General features: G+C 47.3%; 1 protein-coding gene and 2 pseudogenes across 1 annotated transcript; 1 reads left to right on the top strand and 2 right to left on the bottom strand.

Moving 5' to 3' along the window:
- LOC119330929 overlaps positions 1-2,399 on the top strand; it is a 6,790-nt pseudogene extending 4,391 nt beyond the window's left edge.
- A 454-nt stretch (positions 2,400-2,853) lies between these two features.
- Positions 2,854-14,374, bottom strand: LOC119334005. The gene is made up of 12 exons (XM_037606686.1): positions 14,060-14,374; positions 13,469-13,666; positions 12,668-12,981; positions 8,642-8,933; positions 6,359-6,950; positions 5,252-5,778; positions 5,044-5,094; positions 4,857-4,964; positions 3,773-3,868; positions 3,572-3,673; positions 3,417-3,476; positions 2,854-3,315 (listed from the first exon to the last, which is right to left on the bottom strand). Exons 1-12 carry the CDS (start codon positions 14,372-14,374, stop codon positions 3,250-3,252), a joined length of 2,721 nt encoding a protein of 906 aa, XP_037462583.1. The 3' UTR covers positions 2,854-3,249.
- Positions 14,375-19,189: 4,815 nt separating this feature from the next.
- Positions 19,190-20,450, bottom strand: LOC119329732 (annotated as a pseudogene).
- Positions 20,451-21,949: the final 1,499 nt, after the last annotated feature.

Raw genomic sequence — 21,949 nt, 5'->3', positions numbered from 1 at the left:
GCGGCGCCCCGCAGTCCGGCGGTGGCGGCCCTCCTTCTTCACCCGTCGCTGGACCCCGGCTCGGGTGAGCGGTCCTGGCGGCGGAGCCCTTCGGCCGGCGGCGTTCCGGCGCGGATCTGGACGGCGGCGATGCGGAGGCGTTGCCCCTTGGCGGCGGTGACGGCCCATGGCCTGCGGCGGCCGGCGGCGCTCGGCTGGCCCAGATCTAGGCCCTACGGGCCCGATCTGGGTCGGGGCGGGCCTGCTGGTGGCCGCAGTGGGCTGTTCTCCGGTGGTTTCCGGCGAGCTCCTCGCGACAGGGACGGCGGCTGCTGTGCCGCGACTGCTGCAGCACGGCGGCGAAGCTTCACGGGCCCACGCAGGGCCTGGCCGGACAGGGGGTCTGGTGTGCCTCTGCTGCTATGCCCGGTCTGCTACCGCCTAAGCCGGTGGAGGTTGTTCCCTCCCTTGTGGCTGCGGTGCTGCCGGTCCTTGTCTTCGGGTGTCTCGTTTGGATCCGGCCGGCCTCGCTTCGTTGGCCGTGGTGAGACGACGGCGGTGTCCTCGTGACTGTTGGCGCATGTTGGTGGGCGGCGGGTGTGGTGGAGCCGAAGGTTGGTCCTGGGTGGTGGGCGCGAGAGGTCGGGAGAAATCCATGTCGGGTCTTGCCGGCACCAACGCGGTGACGCCTGCGGGCGCCACCATCCTTCTTGAAGGGCGTCGGGTGACCCTCTCCCCCCTCTACCCTCCGTGTACCGGGAGAAATCCTAGGACTCGTCCGGGCAGCAGCGTCGTCATCGTCGCATTCCTTCTTGAAGGTGGTGCTTGGTACACGGCAACTTGGTGGCTTTGGAGCGTGGTGGTTATCTTCGGTGGGCGCAACGATCGCGGTGTGCCGTAGCTTTCGTCGATCCGGCGTTGTTGGCATTTCTTCTCTTATTTTCTCTTGTTATTTCTTTTGGGCGTGCTTGTGCTGTTTGCCCCAGCGTGAATCGGATTGTTGTATCGGGTGGTTGCTATATCAATATAGCGGGGCGTAAGCCTATTTCGGTAAAGTTTCTGTGTTTTCCCTCTGAAACAGGGACCAAAGGGAAATTTCCTCTGTATCTTTCTTGCTACATTCCTTTGAACCAAAGGCTTGAATAGTACCACCATAGGAGAAATACCCATTCCTACGTGTTTCATCCACTTCTCCTTTGAACCAAAGTTTCTTTCAATCTAAGGCGATGGGTTTACTTGAGGCCCTACACCTGCCAATCATAAGTGTAAAGTATAAATGCTATGTTTCCGTGTAAGTAGATAGCCCATTACATGCCTGATACCTGCCACATTTTGTGCATATCTCATATGACGATAAATAGCCAAAAAATTGGCATCATCACATGCTATCATTTTAATGAATTGTTTTGTATAGATTATTTAAAATCTGCACATGCGTAGAGAGTGGATTTACACTTTGTCAACTCCTGAATTGGCCTTTTGAAAGTTCATTCCACCTGACCTCCTCATTCCCTTGATGGGTCTTGTTTTGCTCAATAAACCACGTCATGCTTGGGGCAAATGCCTTAGGACTTGCGGTACATGCCTTTTTTAAGCATATCTTGAGGAACTTCTGTCACTCTGTGCTTTGTAAACAATTACACGTTATGTAGCATAGCTCATTCTAAAAGAATGATCAAAAGATAAATGTCATTGTCTGTCAGGCTGACTTTTTTATGCTCATAAAACAGTAAATGTTATCAAATGCCTATCTGTTTAAAATGTTTTCAAATTTTTATGGTAGATGGGGTTGCAATTTCTTCTCATATCTGCAAGGGCAAATCAAGCCATGGAGCTGTCTACTTCTAAATACTGGAGTGGTATACTAGAATGATGTGCGCATGCTTACTATTGTGTGGCAGTTGGCCCAGACCTGCAATTCTGTGGCCAGTTGTCTTATTTATTGCATATAACAAACCATTGATTTTGATCATGCCTGCCTACTTTTGCGTCACTGTCAGGTGACGGTTGTGGATCCGGAGGCATACACATACGACGATGAGGTGATCAAGAAAGCAGAGGCCATGGGGAAGCCAGGACTGGTGGAGATCAACGCCAAGGAGGACAGCTTTGTGTTCACCGTGGAAACGACCGGCGCCATCACGGCTTATGAGTTGATCATGAATGCTATCACGGTCCTGAGGCAGAAGCTGGACGCCATTCGCCTACAAGATGACGACGGCGATCTTGGCGAGCTCGACGCCCACCTTGTTGGAGGCTAACCGTCTGGTTCTCTGAGGCAGGAGCTGGTTGTAAGTGTAGGCTCGTCTGACTATGGTGTTTGTGGCAAGATGTAATGGATGATGCCTCCTTTGATCTTGGAACGGATGCCTCTTTTGATATCCAGTGCCAAAATTCTAGTGGATGAACAGTGATGAATGCAGGGGAGAAGCAAAATGCAGCCTGATGAATGCAACTACTCTGTCTACAATCAAGCACACATTTACATTTGAGTAATTAACTCGCCCTAAATTATTCAAATCAGTCCAGGACTCCAGGTGAATAACAATAAATGACTAGTGAAAATCCATCTACTCCAGAGGCATACACATCTAGATACATTCATGAATGCCTTTAGAACTAAAATACATCTCTGAAAAAGAAATGGATGTATTTAGAACTAAAATACATCTAGATACATTCATGCCTGCGACAAGTAATTCGGAACGGAGGGAGCATGTCTGAAACACATTCAAACCAATTAACCAATCCAGGATAGTCAGTGTGTGATATACATCCGTCAGCCAGCTCCAGCAAATTTGTTTACTTCTCCGTAGACTTGAACATACAGTATATGTGAATGATGAAACGAGCAAACCAAGGGGTAGCAGAGCAGAAGAACAAGAGACCAAGGGTTTTTATTCATTCTACCAAGTTTGGATCCATCTAAGATCTAACCTCCCAAGCAACCAGGCAGGCCACCATGACAGAATTGCATAATATCTGCTAACAAAACCAAATAAACAGCGACCAAACGTGGCCTTCATTCTATTTGCCAAGTAAATATGACCACCTGCTATCTGGTTACACTATGCATTGATCAGTTCAAAATATTACAGTACCCGGTTAACAGGGGACCGGTCGCAGGACAAACAAATAGTTGGGATCACGGATGCAAACAGAGGTCTCATGGTCGGATCTGCCACCGGCTCCTCCTTTCGGTCTTCCCTTGCCACTCCAGCAGGCCCGACGTGACGTGATCTCCACAAACAGAAACAGATGACTACCTCGCTACAACAAGTACGACTCCACAACAGTCCGTCCAAACTTCTGCTCCACATCCTTGGGCGTTTCAATCTGCAAAACAAACAAAAATACAGATAGCAGATCGCTTAGGAACGAAAGCCGGAGGACACAAAAGCACTGTAAGTAAATATCCTGAGTAATAGAGCACGCACGGCATTCAGTGCTATGAAGAGAGCCTTGATAACGTTGAGCGGGCTCCTCGATCCGATAATCTGCAAGATAATAACAATAAAGACATAAGGTTACCACTTTGCAAATCCAGAGTGACTAGTGGTCCTGTCTAGTGTCTAGTACAGCATAAGCACACCTTTGACTTGACATTGCTAAACCCGGCTAGATACATCACAGTTTCGACAGTCCTGCCGGCGGCGCACATCCCGCTCCTCATTGGTCCGGGCCAGAGGTAGATCTTAAGATGCAACACAGTGAGATATCATATCCAGAAAAGATGCCTTACAGCAGCTGATCAAGAAGAAGCCGATTTGATGCCCAGATGTGTATATTTTACCTTTGTTTTCTCATATTTGGCCTGAATTGCATGAGCAATTGTGTGCTCCTCATAACGCTCCATGTAATGTAGGTTCTGGAAGCATTTCTCATAGGCCTGGAAAGTGGAAACAGAACAAGGAGCTTCATGTAAGAGCTGAACTTTTTAGTTGAGGTATCCATATCCAACTGAAGCCCAAGATAGTAATAACTCAGAATTTACTATTTTGCATATCTGCATACTAAATAAGCATTATCCAGATGAACATATTAAGCAACTAACAATTCAGTACGACTATATTTTTAAGGAACTTCACTATACATACTATCCTATGGGCCATACTGGACCAAAAAAATTTGTTTTGAGAGGAAGCAAATGTCATGTAAGAGCCAGGATTTTCAGTTGAGGTATTGAATTACAATTGAAGCCTAAAAGTAGTAGTAACTCAGTATTTACCATATCTAAGATTCAGAAAAGTATTTAGAATATCTGCATATACCAGAAAAGTATTGCTCATATGCCAGCATTGACAATTCAGTATGACTATTTTAGAGAAATTTCACTAGATATCTATGTTTTTAAGGCGACGCCTTGCCGCCTTAGGGAGGGCGGGCGCTTTGGACGCCTAGGCGCCCAAAGCGGTCGATTTTCCAAAGCGGAGGGGGAGCGCTTCGACGCCTAGGCGTCGCCTTAAGGACGCTTTAAAAACATAGCTAGATATATAACAAACTTACGGGCCGTACTGGACCAGCAAATTTTGTTTCCAGTGGAAGCAAATGTCATATGAATCTACCAGATTTAGCATCTTGCATCAAAAAAAATATAAAGCTGGATATATTCAGCAATTTGAATTCCCAGTTCTGAAATGAATAAGATATATAACCCATGTTTCACTATCAATATTATTAATCTGCATGCTAACCCTGTACTGTACACACATATGCACAGCTTGGTCACCATCGCTTGAGACTCGCATGTGTAAACCACAAACAAGAAAAGAAAATGAGCTAATAGTGGAATGGATGATATAGATGGAGAGGAAGGAAATGATTCAATAGCTCAAATATAAGTTCGATATATTGTTTGTAACAGGGGACATCCATACCCTCTGTATTGCAATCTTTGCTGTTGGACCTTTAGCTTTTGCAAAACCTACAACACCATGGTAGTTTCCAGTTGCCAACAATGCTGTGTATTTTGCTATTTGGCCTCCCTGAGAAGAGAAATGCAGAATTAATCATAGGGATAATCTATAACTAGTATTTATGAACATCCAGAAAAAGAGCATTCACCTTTGTAACTTTGCATGTCCGATTAACATCAATGACCTTCACATCAAAACCCTGTCAAAAGCATACCAAATGTGTTAGTATAGGCAACAATGCGGTTGGCACAATGGAGTTACAAATGTAAAATTAAGAACATCAATGAAGGGCACGCCCAGCCATAAGGTGCCTGCTATAACAATTCAATGAACTCCAGTGATAAAGCATCACTTACTTTTCTGTACATAGGCCTCCTCTTTTTGTCCGTCAGGGAGTTCCTCTCCTCCACCAGATCCTTTATTTCCTCTTCCAAAACCCTGCCCTTCTTACCAAACGTATGATCCAGGTCCGCCAATTTGTCCTCGATCTTCTTCTCAATAGCATTTAGTTTCTCGATGAGCATATCGTCCTTCTCCTTGTCTTCATTGAACTCCTCATCCTCGTCATCGAGGCTCTCTCCTTGGATCATCTGCTTCTCCTTGTCGAAGCCAGCGTTATCAATCACATCGTCTGGAGAGTCGACCTGCTGGTGCTGGATAAGCCCGAAGTTTGCGGGGTTGCTGGGGTCGTATGCCTCCTTGCACTCCATGAGCCTGACGGCCCGGTTCAGCTTCTGCAGGAGGATGAAGCGCTCTTTCCCCGTGGAGTCCTTGAGGCGGTTCATCATGTCCCCGATGACCCTGTACTCCAGCGGCAGGCTCAGATGGCGCTGCTCGAACTTGTCGATCTTCGTCATGATCTTGTGAGCATCATCAAGGGTCTCTGTTCGGCAACATCAACATCAACGCAGAAGGAGATTTGTTCAGGAACATGGCAGCATTCAAGAAATGGAAATACATGACTAGTATCTGTGACTGTGATGGCTGTCAGCGACATTCAGGAACAAAGCAACATTCAGGAAATGGAAATGCATCACTTGTTGTATCTGTGACTGATGGTTGTCAGCGCAAAATTGCCCGTGGTCAGGCAGAACAAAACATATATGGATTCCTTTACAATTTACTAATTAAGATATTGGGGCCATTAAGCTATTTGTGCTTACAGAGATCGCTCCGACAGTTATAGTACATTTGCTCACTGCTACATACACAAACCAAATACCTCAGTCAGGTCATGGTAATATATATGTGAGGCTTTACAGATGTGGTATCTTATACCGAATTTATTAGAGGATGTACTTTTCCTCTCCAACAATCAACCCTATATTTTCCTACATATACGTGTGGCATGCCGTGTGCTTGATGCATTGTATAAGAGCACAGCCATGGATTCACATGACTCATGACGGCGAAATGTGGTGGAAATGGAGAGGAATGGAGGGGGGAGGGGAAGCTATGCATACCGGCCTCGGCGAAGGAGCGGAGGAGCTCGGATTGGCGCTTGCACTTGCGGTCGAACTCGTCGACGCGGCGGCGGATGGAGTCGGAGGAGAAGCGCTCGTCGTCCTCGTCGGACTCGGAGTCGCTGGGCTCCAGGAAGGACTCGTCGGGGAGGTTGGCCTCCTTGGCGTTCCGCCGCTCCAGCTTCTCGATCAGCGGCTTCACGCCCATGAAGTCCTCCTCCTCCTCCTCCTCCCCCTCGTCCCCCTTCTCGCCGCCGCCGCCGGCCCCGGCCTTGCGCCGATCCTCGCGTTCCTTCTGCCGCTCCCGCTCCAGCTGGAACAGCAGGTCGTAGACGGTCTGCTCGGTGAACAGCGGCTCCTTGTCCCTGCCCCCGCCGCCGGCGCCGGGGGAGACGGAGGAGAAGGCGAAGTGGCGGCGCTGGGGCGCGATCTGCGGGCCTGCCAGGTGGGGCAGCGATCCGGACGCGCCGGCGGCGGCGACGTGGCGGTGGGAGAGCAGGCGAGCCCACGCGGCGGCGGCGGTGGCGCGCGACCTCGCGGCGGCGGCGGCGGCGGCGGCCATGGCGATGGGGTTTGTTCCGTTCCGTTCGTTCTGCGAGGGGGTAGGAGGAGGTGGGTTTTGGAGCGGTCACGCGTGGGCCCTTGATGGGCCTCTGTAGGAAAGGAGTTCGCTAAGCTGGCGCTCACAGCCATCTCGCGTGGGCCGGCCCAGCCAGCGGGCTCGTTGCTCGCTTCTTCCGTTTCCACCACATTTCGCCCTTGTCTCAAAAAAAAAAAACATTTCGCCCTCACGAGTCATTAGTAGCTCCCCCCTAAAAAAAGTAATTAGTAGCTTCTTCTAAAAAAAAAGACTCATTAGTAGCTTCTTTGGTTCCGCACTGTCAATCATTTGAAAAAGCTCGTGGATCTAAAAAATTACGAATTTGAAGAGAGTTTATGAATTAGAAAAAAGTTCACCTGTTTGGAAAAAATTATACGTTATATAAATTGTTCATGGATTTGAAAAAGTTTGTGGATAACTGAAACAAAAATCATAAATTTTAAAAAACAATCATGAATTAGAGAAAAATTCACGAGCTTGCATCAAGTTCATGGATTTCAAAAATATATAATGTATTTTGCAAAAATTAAATAAAATCATAAATTTGAAAAAAATTCATGAATTTGAGAGAAGTTCACGAGTTTAAAAGATGATCATTGGAAAAAGTTCATGGATTTCTTGAAATTTTAAAAAAGTTCATAGATTTGAAAAAATTATTACTCATTCGAGAAAAAAATCAAAATTTTGTAAAAGGATTATGAATTTGAAGAAAAAGTTCACAAATTTAAGAAAAAATCGTGAATTTGACAAGGAATTGAAATTGATAAAAGTTCATAAAGTCAAGAAAATAAGTTCATGAATTTGAAAAAAAACATCACTAAAGTTTAAATGAAAGAAGTAAACTGAAATGTAAAAGAAAAAGAAAATAATGAAAAAATGACTAAAACCGGCCTAAACAGGCAAACAAAAAACAGGAAAAACACAAGCATGTACTCCCTCCGTAAAGAAATATAAGAGTGTTTAGATTTCCCTCCGTAAAGAAATATAAGAGTGTTTAGATCACTATTCTAAACACTCTTATATTTGTTTACGGAGGGAGTAGTTTTCTTGCTCGGGTGATTGGGAAAAGGTAATGGAGGGTGGACCGTGGACTTTCCACGACGACAGTGTGCTCATGGCTCCTGACGATGAATTCTCCAAACCATGTAGTATTCAACTTAACCGCCCGAAGTTGTGGATTCAGATACATGATCTTGCAGGCATGTATGGTCATCGTGTGCCATCTCTTACATCCAAGGTGGGCGAGTTTGTTGCTGAGAATGGTAGCTCACTTGATTTCTCGGGCAATTTCTTCTGTGCTCGACGGAAAATTCATGTGAGCAAACCTACCAAAAATGCGGTGTGGATCATAAGGGGTGGTAAAAGGAAAAACTTCCTAGTGAAGTATGATAGCTCTTCGATTGGTGTGCGGTGTGTGAGATGTTGTGTCACTTATATAAGGAGCATGACAAGCATTCACCCTCCATCGACGCTTTTATGAAGGATTTTCATGTTGCATGGGTCTAGAACCCACCCTAACGCTCAGCCATGGAGAGCGTGGGCTCCGACAAGCCACCATTGCAGCAAGGGCTCCGTCAAGCCACCAACGCTTCCCACACCCACCATGCAAACTAGCTCTAAGAGGGAAGTCCAGTAGCCCAAACCAGCACCACGCCAGCCAGAGCACACCACCACAACCTCACCAAAGCACCGCCCCGACCGAGCAGTGACGCCTGGCGGGCCATGTAGGTCGGGAGTAGCAACTCCAATTCCCTCGCAGCCGAGAGCCGACCAAAGCAGCCACTCGCACGGCTCCGAATAGCCAGCGCTGTTGCATCCCGCTGATGGCCGACACCCACCGGATCAGGGCACGTCGCCCTGATCCACCGCCAAAGCAGCACGTCGACGCGCCTCCACCGCGAGGAGGATGAGAAGATGAGGTCGCCGCTAACTGGAGCCACCGCCACAGAGCCCAACACCACCTCGCTGTTCAGACTGCACCACGCCCACAAATTAGACGGTTTGTCAATTCTTTCTCATCTACTCCCTTCGTTCCTAAATATAAGTTCTTTTAAAGGTTCCACTATAAAGACTACATTCGGATGTATATAGACGTCTTTTAAAGTATAGTTTCACTCATTTTGCTTCGTATATAGTTTATAATGAAATCTCTAAAAAGACTTGTATTTAGGAACGGGGGAGTAGATAGGAATTAGCAAGTCCATACAAAAAATTGCAGTACTCAAATACTTACCTAGTTATACAATTCATACTGAAGAAGGTGTTTATATTCATGCATGCGGCAAGTTAATAAACGAGTTAGTACAGCAAATCGCTTCCAAGCGGGATCACTTGACATTCATGCGCAATCTCTTGCATCAGAGAAGCTGCTCTGGAGCATTGAAGCTGGATCATGCTCAGGTTCAGGCATCAGCACACGGATTAATATGCAGGGCCAACAATCAAGTACCACTTGTCCTAGTGGGACTAGCTAAAAAGGACTTATTATTTTTCTATTTTTTCTACCAATTTCCATGATTCTCAATCTTCCTGTTCTTTTCTCCAGACAAGAGACCATGAAGTTATGCTTCCTGTGAAATCATCAACACCATAATTGCCGCCACTGTGAAGACAGCACGTATTGTTGCTCACAGAGTATAGTAGATGGAAGCTTCTGTTTAAATGAAACAGTATTTCAGGAACGATTTCATGCCCACCGGCAAGGCAAGCGCGCGGTACCAGGCATGCATGTGTATACTATACATATACAATATCGTTGTCTCAAATTGAAACGAACATACGCTGAATTAAGTGGGCAATTATCTTCTAAATTGATATCGATGGGGCAAATCTTTTGCCTCTGCCAAAAAGAATACGCTGAATGACTTATATCTTCGTCCGGTCTCTTTAGCTATGGAAATTGGGCTAAATTTGGTGAGGGCTGGTGAGAGCAGGCATCTAGGGACAAGTTGCTGGCCACTGAGTCCAGGACAGTCGACGGTTTCCACGCCAGAACTAGCGGCTGCCGCGATGATCAGAGAGTATGCCATGCCATAGTGGCGATGGCTGAGAGGCAGGTAGATTCAGGGCTGGCATGGCGACGAACCCTGGAGAGGAGGCGAACAAAGGCGCGTCGGTGGAGAGACACCGCCCACCATGCTAGCTAGCCACCTCAGCAGCTTGTAGAGATGTTCTTTTCGGCTCAAGATTATATATCTTTTGACCCAGAAAACAGCAGTGCAATGCCCTACTTCATAGTTCTATTGCAAAAAGAAAGGTAAATATTCACAGGACCAAAAGAAAGGGAAACGCAAAGAAAAGAAAAGAGAACATGCTGTCAGGGTTGCAACTCAAAGATTCAGCTCAAGATTGCCCTCAGTTAACTGGCTATAAATAAATCTTGTCTGGCCAATTCTTGATCAGCAAAGGAGTATGCACTCTCCGATAAACATAAGCAGGATCACACACACAGATCCAAATGATACCAGCCAAGACAATTATAACTGAAACATTTTTTGACGGAGCCCAGTTGGGCGAGTCGACGGCGTAGTGCGGTTTGGCGCGCTGCTCCAGCGTTAGCAACGCCCGCCGGCGCCGCCGGCACTGGGATCCTCTCCGGATCCAAATGCCAGTCATATGTGGCAGCGTCGCGTCGAGGTACGGCAGAGGCACGCGGTGCTGCTAGTGCCACTCGGCTGGTGCACTGGCACATTGATGCGCTGCCTCTGCCGGGGAGCGCGTGGCGGCGCGGGGAGGGCGGGGGCCTTGCCCTTGCCGCTGCTGCCGATACCGGAGAAGAAGCCCATGCTAGCGGTGGCTAGGGTTGTCGCCGGCGTGGGGCAGGGGTGGCCAGATGGGGACGGGGGCGAGTGGCAGTGGATGAGGACGGCCCCGCCGCACGCCCGGCTTAAAAAAGGACGACCGCCGTCGCTGAGGCGTGGGCCCAAGGTGGACGGTCGTCATAAATAATGTTGACCGTCGTAGTTGGATGGCCGTCAGGTGGAGACACGGCGGACGGCGAGGAGACGCGCGGCACGTCCGCGCCGACGCATTCCAGGCGCAATTTTGGGCCGGAAATGGGTTGGTGCGGACGCCAGACGGACACGATTTGAGTTTGGGTCGGCACGTTGGGCCTTCATTTTTGTCCGCGCCGATCCAAGCGAACGCGGGCGGACGAAATGGGTCGCCCTATTGTAGTTGCTCTAAGGGAGAAGTGCAAGCAAAGCAACGGTCGGCTGTGGCGTCACGAGGAGGAAATGGCCGAGGGGGAAAGCCAGCGCTGGTGCTGCGAAAGGTTGCAAGGATGAGGCTGGCGCAAAGGTACTCTGGGCTGCCCGCGCGTGTGGTGCAATGTTGCAGAGCGCGCCGCTCTGGCCGTCAGCCCGCATGGTCACCGCGTGAACTTGTCCTGTATCTTGCTCTTGCTCCTCACACCGTGTCACACGTGTGGAAACATGCTGCAGAAGTGTACTGCAACAATCTCAGGGGAAATGAGTGAGAGATGTGAGTGTTAGGTCGCTGGAGGGTTCCGGTCAGTATGTGTTTGTGCTCAAGTGTGGCTCCTGGGTAGATAGGGTTGGTTTTGGGTGGGTGAAGCACATTCACTAGGGTGCAGTAGTTGAGAAAAGCAAGGGAACCGAAAGCAACTCCCAAGTTAAGAGGGTGAGCAGACCACAGAGGTAATGTGGCTCATATAATCACAAAGCTAACATCTCCTGCTGGTGGCAACACACAGTGCGTTGCCAAGATGAAGGTAACTGAAATCATAGGGTTAGCTGGTCGCTAGCCTGGAGTACATGACTGGCATTGGTTCAGTGCATTTACATGGATAACTGAATGTCATCTAACTAAGAGTCCACCACTTAGAGCCATATATAAAGCTACAGCACACTGACAGAACAACAAAAACACCTCAGGTAACCGGTTGAAGCAACACAGCAAAATCGTAATTCCTAGACCAGGTTACAGAACTGGCCGCCGTGGGAAAGAAAGGTCTTGTCGATGCGCACCACGGATCCACAGACGACGTAAGCATGAAAATCAAGTCGTGGACCAACTTTGGCTGCCCAGCATTAACCCTGCAGAGGCGGCAAGACCAAACACGCTCTGGTCAGCATCGAAATGTCGTTGCATGAATAAAGATTTACTGTCACTGGCAAATAAAACACAGTACATGCTGACGGCAGAGCCAAATACCAGAGTAGTACTCAAACAGAATTTGACTGGAACTAAACAAGGACAATGAAATTCAGATGAGACATTAAGTTCAGGTAAGCTAGAAACTGTCCTTTTGCTACTGAATAGTGAAATACATATCGCAAAATACAATGGCATTTTGCTACTGAATAGTGAAATACTGATGCAAAATACAATGGCATAATAAAATATTCAACGCGCAGATTGCATTAAAAAAAAGGCAAGGAAGACTGCATAAAAACATTCAAATTGTTTATCGCCCACTACACCATTCAACTCTATTTGATAATGATACCGGAGTTTGCACACACACTTTCAGCAGTAAAGCATATTCAGTAATAACTAGGATAAAACTATACACCAGCCTTTATAATTTGCACATGTCAATGCCACATTTGAATCACCCTAGAGATTTTGCAAAACATGAAAGCAACTAACTGCTTGACTTTAGGTTTTGGCCAAACTTACAAGGACTAACAGTTATATCCTTAACGCGTTGAGGAGCATGCTAAACTAACATACAAAACACATACTCACCAGAGCCATGATAAATATAGAATTCCACGGAAGAACAAGCCTTGAGGATGTTGTATATTTTTGCGCATCCATCCGTACTTGATGAGGCTTCCTCTGAAAGCTTCACAGTCATTTTCTTAAGAATTGGTGCAGATCTAAGTATCAGTTTCAATAAATCAAACTCATGTTCTGCTCCTTCGAAGCCGTTGATCTCCACTTCTTCAAGAGCAGTCAAGGAGATAGTTTGTGACCTCCAGTCTGAAGAATCACAGTGATAATCTAGTGGGCAGTGGTGGAGTTTCAGTGGGGAGAACATGGGCTGTCGCCCCTCCTGCAAAATTGAAAGTTTTCCAATAACCCGTCAGCCGTTTCTGCAATATGCCATTTGACCAATCGATGGCCCGTTCTTTTTGGTTGTACAAATGAGAAGCCTTTCCCAAGTGCCTAGAACACCTTGGGCCTCTCTGCTTTATAGGCCGAACAGGCAAGCACATTGCACCATTGGAGCACTACTATAAGCAGGCATGTAATTGCTTCATGGGCCCAATCTCTTTTCAGGTGATAACTTCTTAAAAAAAAAGGCAAAACAAGAAGCATGCAGCAGGCCGTGGTGTTGATTTTTTCCTAAGCAGTGTGCATCATCACCCAAAAAATCCACATATCTTATGAAGAGAAAAAAATGCCCACCCCCCTCTCAAACTTCGTTCAAGGTCCACCACCGCTGGTGGGCATCTTCTTTTTCATCTAAAACCAGAAAGCTATAATTACCACACAATGTATTATCAGGTTATACGATTACGATAAGAGCAGAGAATTACCACTGATATCTGCAGGAAGATCTTAAGCTTCTGCATAACACAATGAATTTGATCCATCCCAAAGAGTTTAAACACAAATGCTCCATAAACATGGCCATTGGTTGTGAGACGTAGCTCCAAAACAGAGAAGGCAGCAATCATATGCTTCTCTATCTCCTGTGTAAAGGTATCCGCCTCGCCATTGGAAACGGAGAAGCACTGAGAAAACAAATTAGCAGGATATATATATCAATCACAGAACTTAGTGGTCAATGAATGCAGTAAATTGAGCAGGGGAAGGGACGAACAGAGGCATGAATGCACAGCGAGGGGGGCTGCCCTTGTCTCTCTGCTGTCTTTAGCAACACCTGCTTGAGTTAATTGCAAGAAACCACCACATTTGAGGCTTATCTTGCAGAAAACAACGTGGTCGCTAATCATTTGCAAAAGCCACCGCGGATTCAGTAACAGTTTTGCAGATTGCACTGAACATGTCATTTGGCTCGGTTGAGGGCGTTTCCGACATGTGGGGCCCAATATGCGTGACATGGCGTAACGGACGCGCTGACGGTGCCGTTTGAGCGTACATCTTGTCGAGCCGGACCGACCGACCGACGGCGCCCGACCAGACCAGATCTGCTCCGTCCTCTCCCTCCAGCTCCAATCCATGGCGACGACGAAACCTAGTGGTGTGGACGGCGGCGGGGGAGTTGCTGCCGGTGGGGATGCTCCGGGCGGCAGTGCTGGAGATCCACCGGAGTTCTGCGGGAGCTCCAATCCGTCGAGCGCGCTGCCTCTTCCCCAACCGCCGTCGCCGCCGAAGTCGTTGGAATACGCGGTGGCTACTGCGTTCGCCCAGGCGGTGAAGGCCAATCCGACGGGCAGCCACCATTTTGCCTCCTCCTTTGGCGGTGTGGAGTAAGTCATCCTCCTCCTCCTTTGTCATTTCCTTGATTGGTATTCTAGGGTTAGGGTTGTAGTGTTAGGGTTCTATGGTTGGTGTTCTTGGGTAGTTGTAGTACGGCTAAGGTTGTAGTGTTAAGGTTCTAGCATTAGGGTTAGTGTTAGCTGTTAACTGAATTTTCAGTAAACTGTTAACTGTGTACTGAATTTATTGAACATTGTATATTATTAACTGAATTTTATGAAGACTGTTAAGTGGATTTTAACACTGTTAACTGAATTTCTGTTGCCAACAATTTTAACTCTGTTAACTGAATATTGTGAACACTGTTAACTGTTAACTGAATTTATTGATAACTGTATGCTGTTAACTGAATTTTGTTTACACTGTTAACTGGATTTTAACACTCTAAACTGAATTTCTGTTGCCACCAATGAGACCTCTTAACAATAATTGAAGAAAAAACATGGAATTGAAGTGTCCATTCACATGGCCTACAGGGCAAGGAAAGCAGCTAAGGAAGTTGTCCAAGGAGATCAGAGGGCACAATACACTAGGATAAGGGATTACCTCCAAGCTGTGCTGGATACCAATCCTGGAAGTAGATGCATTGTGACAACAAAGCATTTAAAGCTTCATCCTGGCAAAAACCCTAGATTTCATGGCTTGTTCATGTGCCTCAATGCTTGCAAAGAGGGCTTCCTAAATGGTTGCAGACCCTTCATAGGTACTTGCATAATTATTTTCCCAACATATTTGCCATTGCTTTTGTTTATGTTTGGTGCTAATGTGTTATGTTTGGTTGTAGGTGTTGATGATTGCTTTGTTAAGTTGACAACAGGGCAACAAATATTGGCTGCAACTGGAAGAGATGGTAATAACAACATCTTTCCCATTGCATTTGCTATTGTTGACAAGGAGGACACTGCCAGCTGGTCCTGGTTTCTAACCCAGCTCAAGTATGCTCTTGGTGGTGAGCCAGGAAAGTATGGCAAGTACACTATCATATCTGATAGACAAAAGGTACCTCATACATCATAATTCTTATTTTTACTGAAGTTTTACCATGCTTAGTACTGTCAAATAGTGTGTTGTTATACTATATTTTGAACACTAGTTATTTAAACAGGGCCTTCTTAAAGCCATAAACAATGTCTTCCCAAATTGCCCTCAAAGATACTGCCTTAGACATATTTATCAGAATTTTCAAACAGCTGGCTTTAGAGGTGAAGAGTTAAAGAAGTATATGGATCAGGCTAGTTATTCATATACTGAGCATGGTTTTGAACAAGCAATGGAAGGCATGAAAAGAGAGTGTGAGGCAGCTTGGAAATGGCTTAGAAAGATACCCAAGCATACATGGGCTAGACATGCCATGGACAAGAATTGTAAAACTGATTTGGTTGTTAACAATATTAGTGAAGTGTTCAATAAAATGATACTTGATGTGAGAGGGAAACCAATTAAAACCATGGTTGATGGCATCAGAACAAAATTGCTAGTTAAGTTCAATGCCAATAGGACCAAGACTGAGACAGCCAAGTGGCAGATATGCCCAACATATGCTGAGAAGTTAGAAGAAGCAAAACACCATGCTAGATATTGTCAGTCAATCAAAGTAGGACCTGATCTATACCAGGTTAGCAGTGGAGAAAGCACATATGCAGTAAATCTGCAAGTGCACACATGTGGGTGTAGCAAATGGGACATGACTGGTGTTCCTTGCAAGCATGGTGTTTCTGCAATTAACAAGGCAAAACTTCATCCAGAAGATTTTGTTAGTGATTTCTTCAAGAAACCAATGTACCAAGCAGCCTACAATCCAATTGTGTATCCTGTGCCTGATCTATGGCCAAATACTGGGACTCCTGACATAGAGCCACCAGTTTTCAGAGACAAGCCAGGAAAGAAGCAGACTAAGAGGAGAAAGAATCAATTTGAGAAGTCAGCTCCCAAAGATACTTCAAGGATGGCAACAATAACCTGCAACAATTGCAACTTGACAGGGCATAGGTATACTAGCTGCCACGAAAATCTAAAGTCAGCCCTAGCAATGAGAAGGAACCAACACCAAGTTAAATCTTGTTTATATATGTTGTCACTGCATGTTAAATCTTGTGTATATTTAATACTATGTTCTAATCTGTCCATATGTTCTCACTGCAGGAAAACAGGAGAGTTGATGCACCAATGGAAGCTCTATCTGCTCCACCAGCAGCAAGGGCAAGAGCTCCTGCTGCAACCAGTGCAACACCAAGGACAGCTCCACTAGTAGCAAGGGCAAGAGCTCCAGCTGCAGCTAGGACTGCAAATAGGGCTGTACCTAGGACAGCTCCTTCTGCTCCTGCTCCAACAAGGCCAAGTTCATGTTCTGCTGCTGCTGATAGGCCTAGTTCATCTTCTGCTACTGCTGCTAGGTCAAGGGGAAAGAAAACATTCATACCACCAAGACTGTCAGGTACTGGAAGAGTGAGAAAGCCATCATACAAGATGTCTGAATGGTTCAATTGTTCTCAAGGCAGCAAGAAGTGATGTAATGTTGAAACATGTTTAATTCAGCCTTTTTGGCTAGTTTGTGATGAAGAGTATCAAGAATTTCATGTTGAAACCAGTTAGTTCAAGTCCAAGTGGTGGACTATGTAATGTACCTAATGGTTGTGATGCACTATGATACTCTGGTTATGATGATGTGATGATGAACTTATTAGTTATGATGTTTTGCAACAAGTTTTCATTCTGTTGTTGTGATGATGAGCATAGTTTCATTGTTGATATGATGATGATCTTAGTTTTCATGCTGTTGATATGATGTGTTATAATGTGTTGCAACAAGTTGGGTGCCTGGCGTCGGCGTTGACAAAACCCAAAATGTCTCCACTTGGGCATTTAGGGTGCCTCGGCGTCGACAAAACCTAAAATGTCTCCACTTGGGCATTTAGGGTGCCTCAGAGTCGAAAAAATCTAAAATGTCTCCACTTGGGCATTTAGGGTGCCTCGGCGTCGACAAAACCCAACATGTCTCCACTTGGGCATTTAGGGTGCCTCGGCGTCGACAAAACCCAAAATGTCGCCACTTGGGCATTTAGGGTTCCTCGGCGTTGGCAAAACCTAAAATGTCTCCACTAGGGCATTTAGGGTGCCTCGGAGTCGAAAAAACCCTAAGAAGTTACTGACATATTAATTTTGTAAATCCAAAAAAATTGCACAAAAATAAAAACCCTAAGAAGTTACTGACATATTAATTTTGTAAATCCAAAAAAAATTGCAGAAAAATAGTTTGGCCTGGGGATTGAACCCAGGACCAGTGGGTAGTAACCAAGGGTTCAATACCAATAGGATAGTGCTAGTGATGTTGTTTTAATAGCATCCGCAATTTTACTTATATTTAGTTAGGCACGCACTATGTTGAGAGTGCGTTGAGGCCGCCAGCGTGGTGAACGTCCGTTTAGTATAACTAGTCGTTTCGGTTTCTGCCTTTAATACATGTCCACCTACCGCTCTCTTCGATCACTCGCCCACCCGCCGCCCGCACCGCCCACTCCTCTTCCCCCTCTCTCCCGTCGAAACCACCGCCGAGAGCCACCCCCACCGCCGTCGCCATGGACTGGCAGCTGGCCATCGAAGAGCTCGCCGGCAACAACCGCAAGCTGCGCCGTGTAGTACAGGGAGATCGCGCGCTGGTTCCCCAGCGCGGCGATGCTGAGGAACCATGCCCGCGGCCTGGTGAAGGTGATGACACCTGCCGAAAGGCAGCATGCATTCCCTGCCGGCTGCACCGTCCCGCCGGCGACCATTCTCCTGTGGGCGATGCGCGGGGTGCAGCGCTCCCCCGACCCCAGGCAGCACGCCCGTTGGTGGATGTACCGCTCATCCACCACGCCGCCGACCGCCGCGGATGACATCATCAACGCCGTCCTCGCTCTCCCAGCCCCCATCAACAACGCCTACTGGGAAAGGCGCAATCCATGGGTGCTCGGGCCAGACGACGACTCCGACGCCGAGTCCGAGTCCTCTGACGACTACGACTCTAACGAATCTGACGGCTACTCCTCTGACGACGAGGTGGACGAGGTCGTCGTACTCTCCTCCGACTCCTCCTCCGACGAGCCTGATGTGCAGCTCCTGGAGCCCGTCCTCCACGCCGTCGAGGGGCAGAAGAATAGCCCAATTGATGTGGATAAGCCGCCGGAGGTCGCCGACAACCCAGAGCTCGTCGTCGTGAAGCAAGAAGAGGAGGGAGGCGGTGAAGATGTGGTGGAGCCAGCGCTGGCCAAGAAGAAGAGGGCGGCGGTGAACAACAATGACGTGCGGCGCTCCCTATGCCTGAAGATGCTGAAGAAGGAGGAGTGACATGCTGTCTTCAGTTTCGCCAGAAGAAGAAAAAGTTCAATTTCGTCAGTATGTTAGTTTGCCAGTTCTATCTATTTCAGTTGTATCTATGCAGCTACTATCTAATTAGTATGCCACTATCTATGTAAGACTATCTATGCAGCTACTATCTATGTTAGTATGCCACTATCTATGTCAGACTATCTATGCAGCTATTATCTATGTTAGTATGCCACTATGTATGTCAGACTATCTATGCACTATGAACTTGCTATCTATGTTCACTATCTACTTGCTATAATCCAAGCTGTTAATTCATCACAAACTGAACTTAATAAAAGCTGATAATTCATCACAAACATAGTACTCTCACAAACAACATACAATCCAAGGTTCATTGCTACAGACATAATAGAGTTCACCACAATAAAGCTTAACACATTACAAGCTTTCCTCCATAGCTACTACAAAAGACATCATTGACACACATGGTCAGACAGCAACACAAATTAGTCCTCATCACAAATAGCCTTAATCTGGTGAAGCTTCCTCTTGCTGCTATCACCTGCTGTCTTGAGCTCAACAATGCAGGAAGCAAGAGTACTCTTCTCCATGGTCAACTTCTCCTTCACTTTCATCAGCTCAGCAATGCAACAATCTAGCTTATCCTTCTTTTTCTTCAGGTCATCCTTCTCTTTCTTCAGGTCAGCATAGCAAATCTCCAAAGTCCTCTTATCAGAGCTCAACTTTTCCTTCTCCTTAAGATGGTTGAACTTCAAATTCCTAATGACAGTGGCTTGAGCTACATGAATTTGCTTTAACTGGTCAACAACAGCCTTTAATTTTTTTATCTCAGCATCCTTTGTCATGCTGCTTTCCACACTAACTGAAATGTTGTCAGCATCATTCTTCTGGTTTACCTCAGGCTGGCTATCCTTATAATCCAAGAGGTTGTTCACATCTTCAACAAGCTTCTCATATGTCTCCTGCAACTCTTTTTTCTGCTGTGTGAGATTGTGTACAGTGCTTGCATGCTCCAGGCATGCCATCCCGTTCTCATGCTGGCTATGCTCATACATAAGCCAGAGCTTATGAATAGCATTCTGCAGATGCTCTGGCCAATGCTCATCTACCCACTGCACTAATCCACAATTTGCAACACCCTACAATAGAAAAAATCAGTTCAAAAATACAGACATTACTTACAGATTCAATTAAATAGCTGATTCTGTTAATGTACCAGAATCACATTCATTTAATGATGAATAATTATGAAAACTACAACTAAGAACACTACCTATGAATCCTAGAACTAAATTCAGTAACTATAAACCCTAGAACATGAGCAGTACCTATGAACCCTAAAACATGAACAGTAACTATGAACCCTAGAACAGGAACAGTTACTACAAACCCTAGAACAAGAATTGGAATGCTGCAAACACAAGTTAAAACTTACTTCAGTGGCACAAGCAATGAACCTCCTACCAGTGCTTATCCCCTCAAATGCAACATACTTCCTCCCTGGATTCCCATGCTCACAAATCACATTCAAGTCGTCAGCAAGACCCTCGAACGACGGCTCATCAATTGTAGCTGGGATCTGAGAAATCCAACAAAAATGTGTTCAAATCGAGCAAATGTTCAACCCTACAAACCCTAGAACAGAAATGAGGAATAGAATGTTCTGACCTTGACAGGGGAGTCGTCGGAGGAGATGTACTGCGCGGTGGAGCCGTCTGTGCTCTCACTGTCGGTCTAGGACACCATGGCGGATGGTAGCCGGCGGTGACCGGAGAGGAGAGGAGCAAATGGGAGGGGAGCGAGCGAGTGTGGGAGCAGAGAGAGCGAGCGTGAGAGCAGAGAAATCGAGCGAGATGTGGTCGGGCGAGGGCGGTCTGTCTCTGGCGACCCGACCGCGTCTGTCTTAAGCAAACGGCGCCGTCAGCGCGTCCGTTACGCCATGTCACGCATATTGGGCCCCACATGTCGGAAACGCCCTCAACCGAGCCAAATGACATGTTCAGTGCAATCTGCAAAACTGTTACTGAATCCGCAATGGCTTTTGCAAATGATTAGCGACCACGTTGTTTTCTGCAAGATAAGCCCCAAATGTGGTGGTTTCTTGCAATTCACTCCACCTGCTTGGGTCGCCAAATACCAGACACAATAGACACCCCAAAGAAGCAGTGCCACGAAACCTTCTTCACCATTGGTGCCAAGATGGAAATGCTGACTTTGGAGGTGAAAAAGGCCATGATCAATTTCTTCAGCACGGGAGCAACGATGTTCACACCATTGACACGTTGCCTCCATTTCCCGTGATCCACGACAAGCTCCTGCAGCATCGCCGAGTTGACCCTCAGGTTGCACTTGTCGAAATAAACGTTGATGAGGCGGAGCGTGCGCAGGCGCGATCAGCAGGAGAGCAAGCGCTCGATGTCGGCTGTGTAGTACGAGAGAGACAGCGTCTCGAGTGCGGGGAACTCGACGCCGGCTGGCACGCAGCGGATGGCGGGGGAAAGGTCCAGCACGATGGAGGTGGCGCGGTGGAAGCGAGGCAGATCGACGACGTGGGAACCAAAGCCTTTGAGCTCAAAGACGAACTCCTCCGGGACGAGCCACGCGGCAGCGCGGAGCAGCGAGTTCAAGCTGCTGGCGGCGTCGGCCCTGTGCTGCTCGGTGACACGCCCGCGCTGCCTGGGCACGTGGATGTCGAGGAGGGAAACCGCGGGCGGGGGCCCGGGGACGCGGCCGAGCGCCGCTTCCAGCGAGGGGAGCGCGACGTCGCGGAAGGCGATCCGGCAGAGGCGGGCCCAGAGGCCACGCCACCGGCGGGAGAGGACGCCTGTGCGCGCGGCGGCGCCGGCGCAGGGGAGGCGGGCGAGGACGAGGAGGAGCAGGTCGTTGGGGAGCGCGCTGATGAGGCCCGGTCTGCCGCCGCTTGGAACTAGCAGCCGGGGGGAACGCCAGCGAGGCCCCCGTCGCAACTGCATCTGGTAGCTCTGGAAAACCCCCACCTTTCCCCTCCCACCTGGTAGGCAGTAGCTAGTACATTACTTGTGCTACCAGGATCCCCTCGTTTTTGTTTGCATTTGATTTTTTTTTCTTCTCACGGAGTACTACAAATGTTATTCCCTCCGTTTTAAATTACTCGTCGCAGAAATGAATGTATCTAGAACTAAAAGCATTTAAATACATCTATTTCTGTGACGAGTAATCGTTCTAGATACATTCATTTCTGCGACGAGTAATTCGAAACGGTGGGA

Source organism: Triticum dicoccoides, chromosome 7A (assembly GCF_002162155.2).
Source record: "Triticum dicoccoides isolate Atlit2015 ecotype Zavitan chromosome 7A, WEW_v2.0, whole genome shotgun sequence".
In the NCBI taxonomy this organism is placed as follows: Eukaryota; Viridiplantae; Streptophyta; class Magnoliopsida; order Poales; family Poaceae; genus Triticum; species Triticum dicoccoides.
The sequence above is the reverse complement of the archived record's forward strand: the minus strand, read 5'-3'. Positions and strand labels throughout refer to the sequence as shown.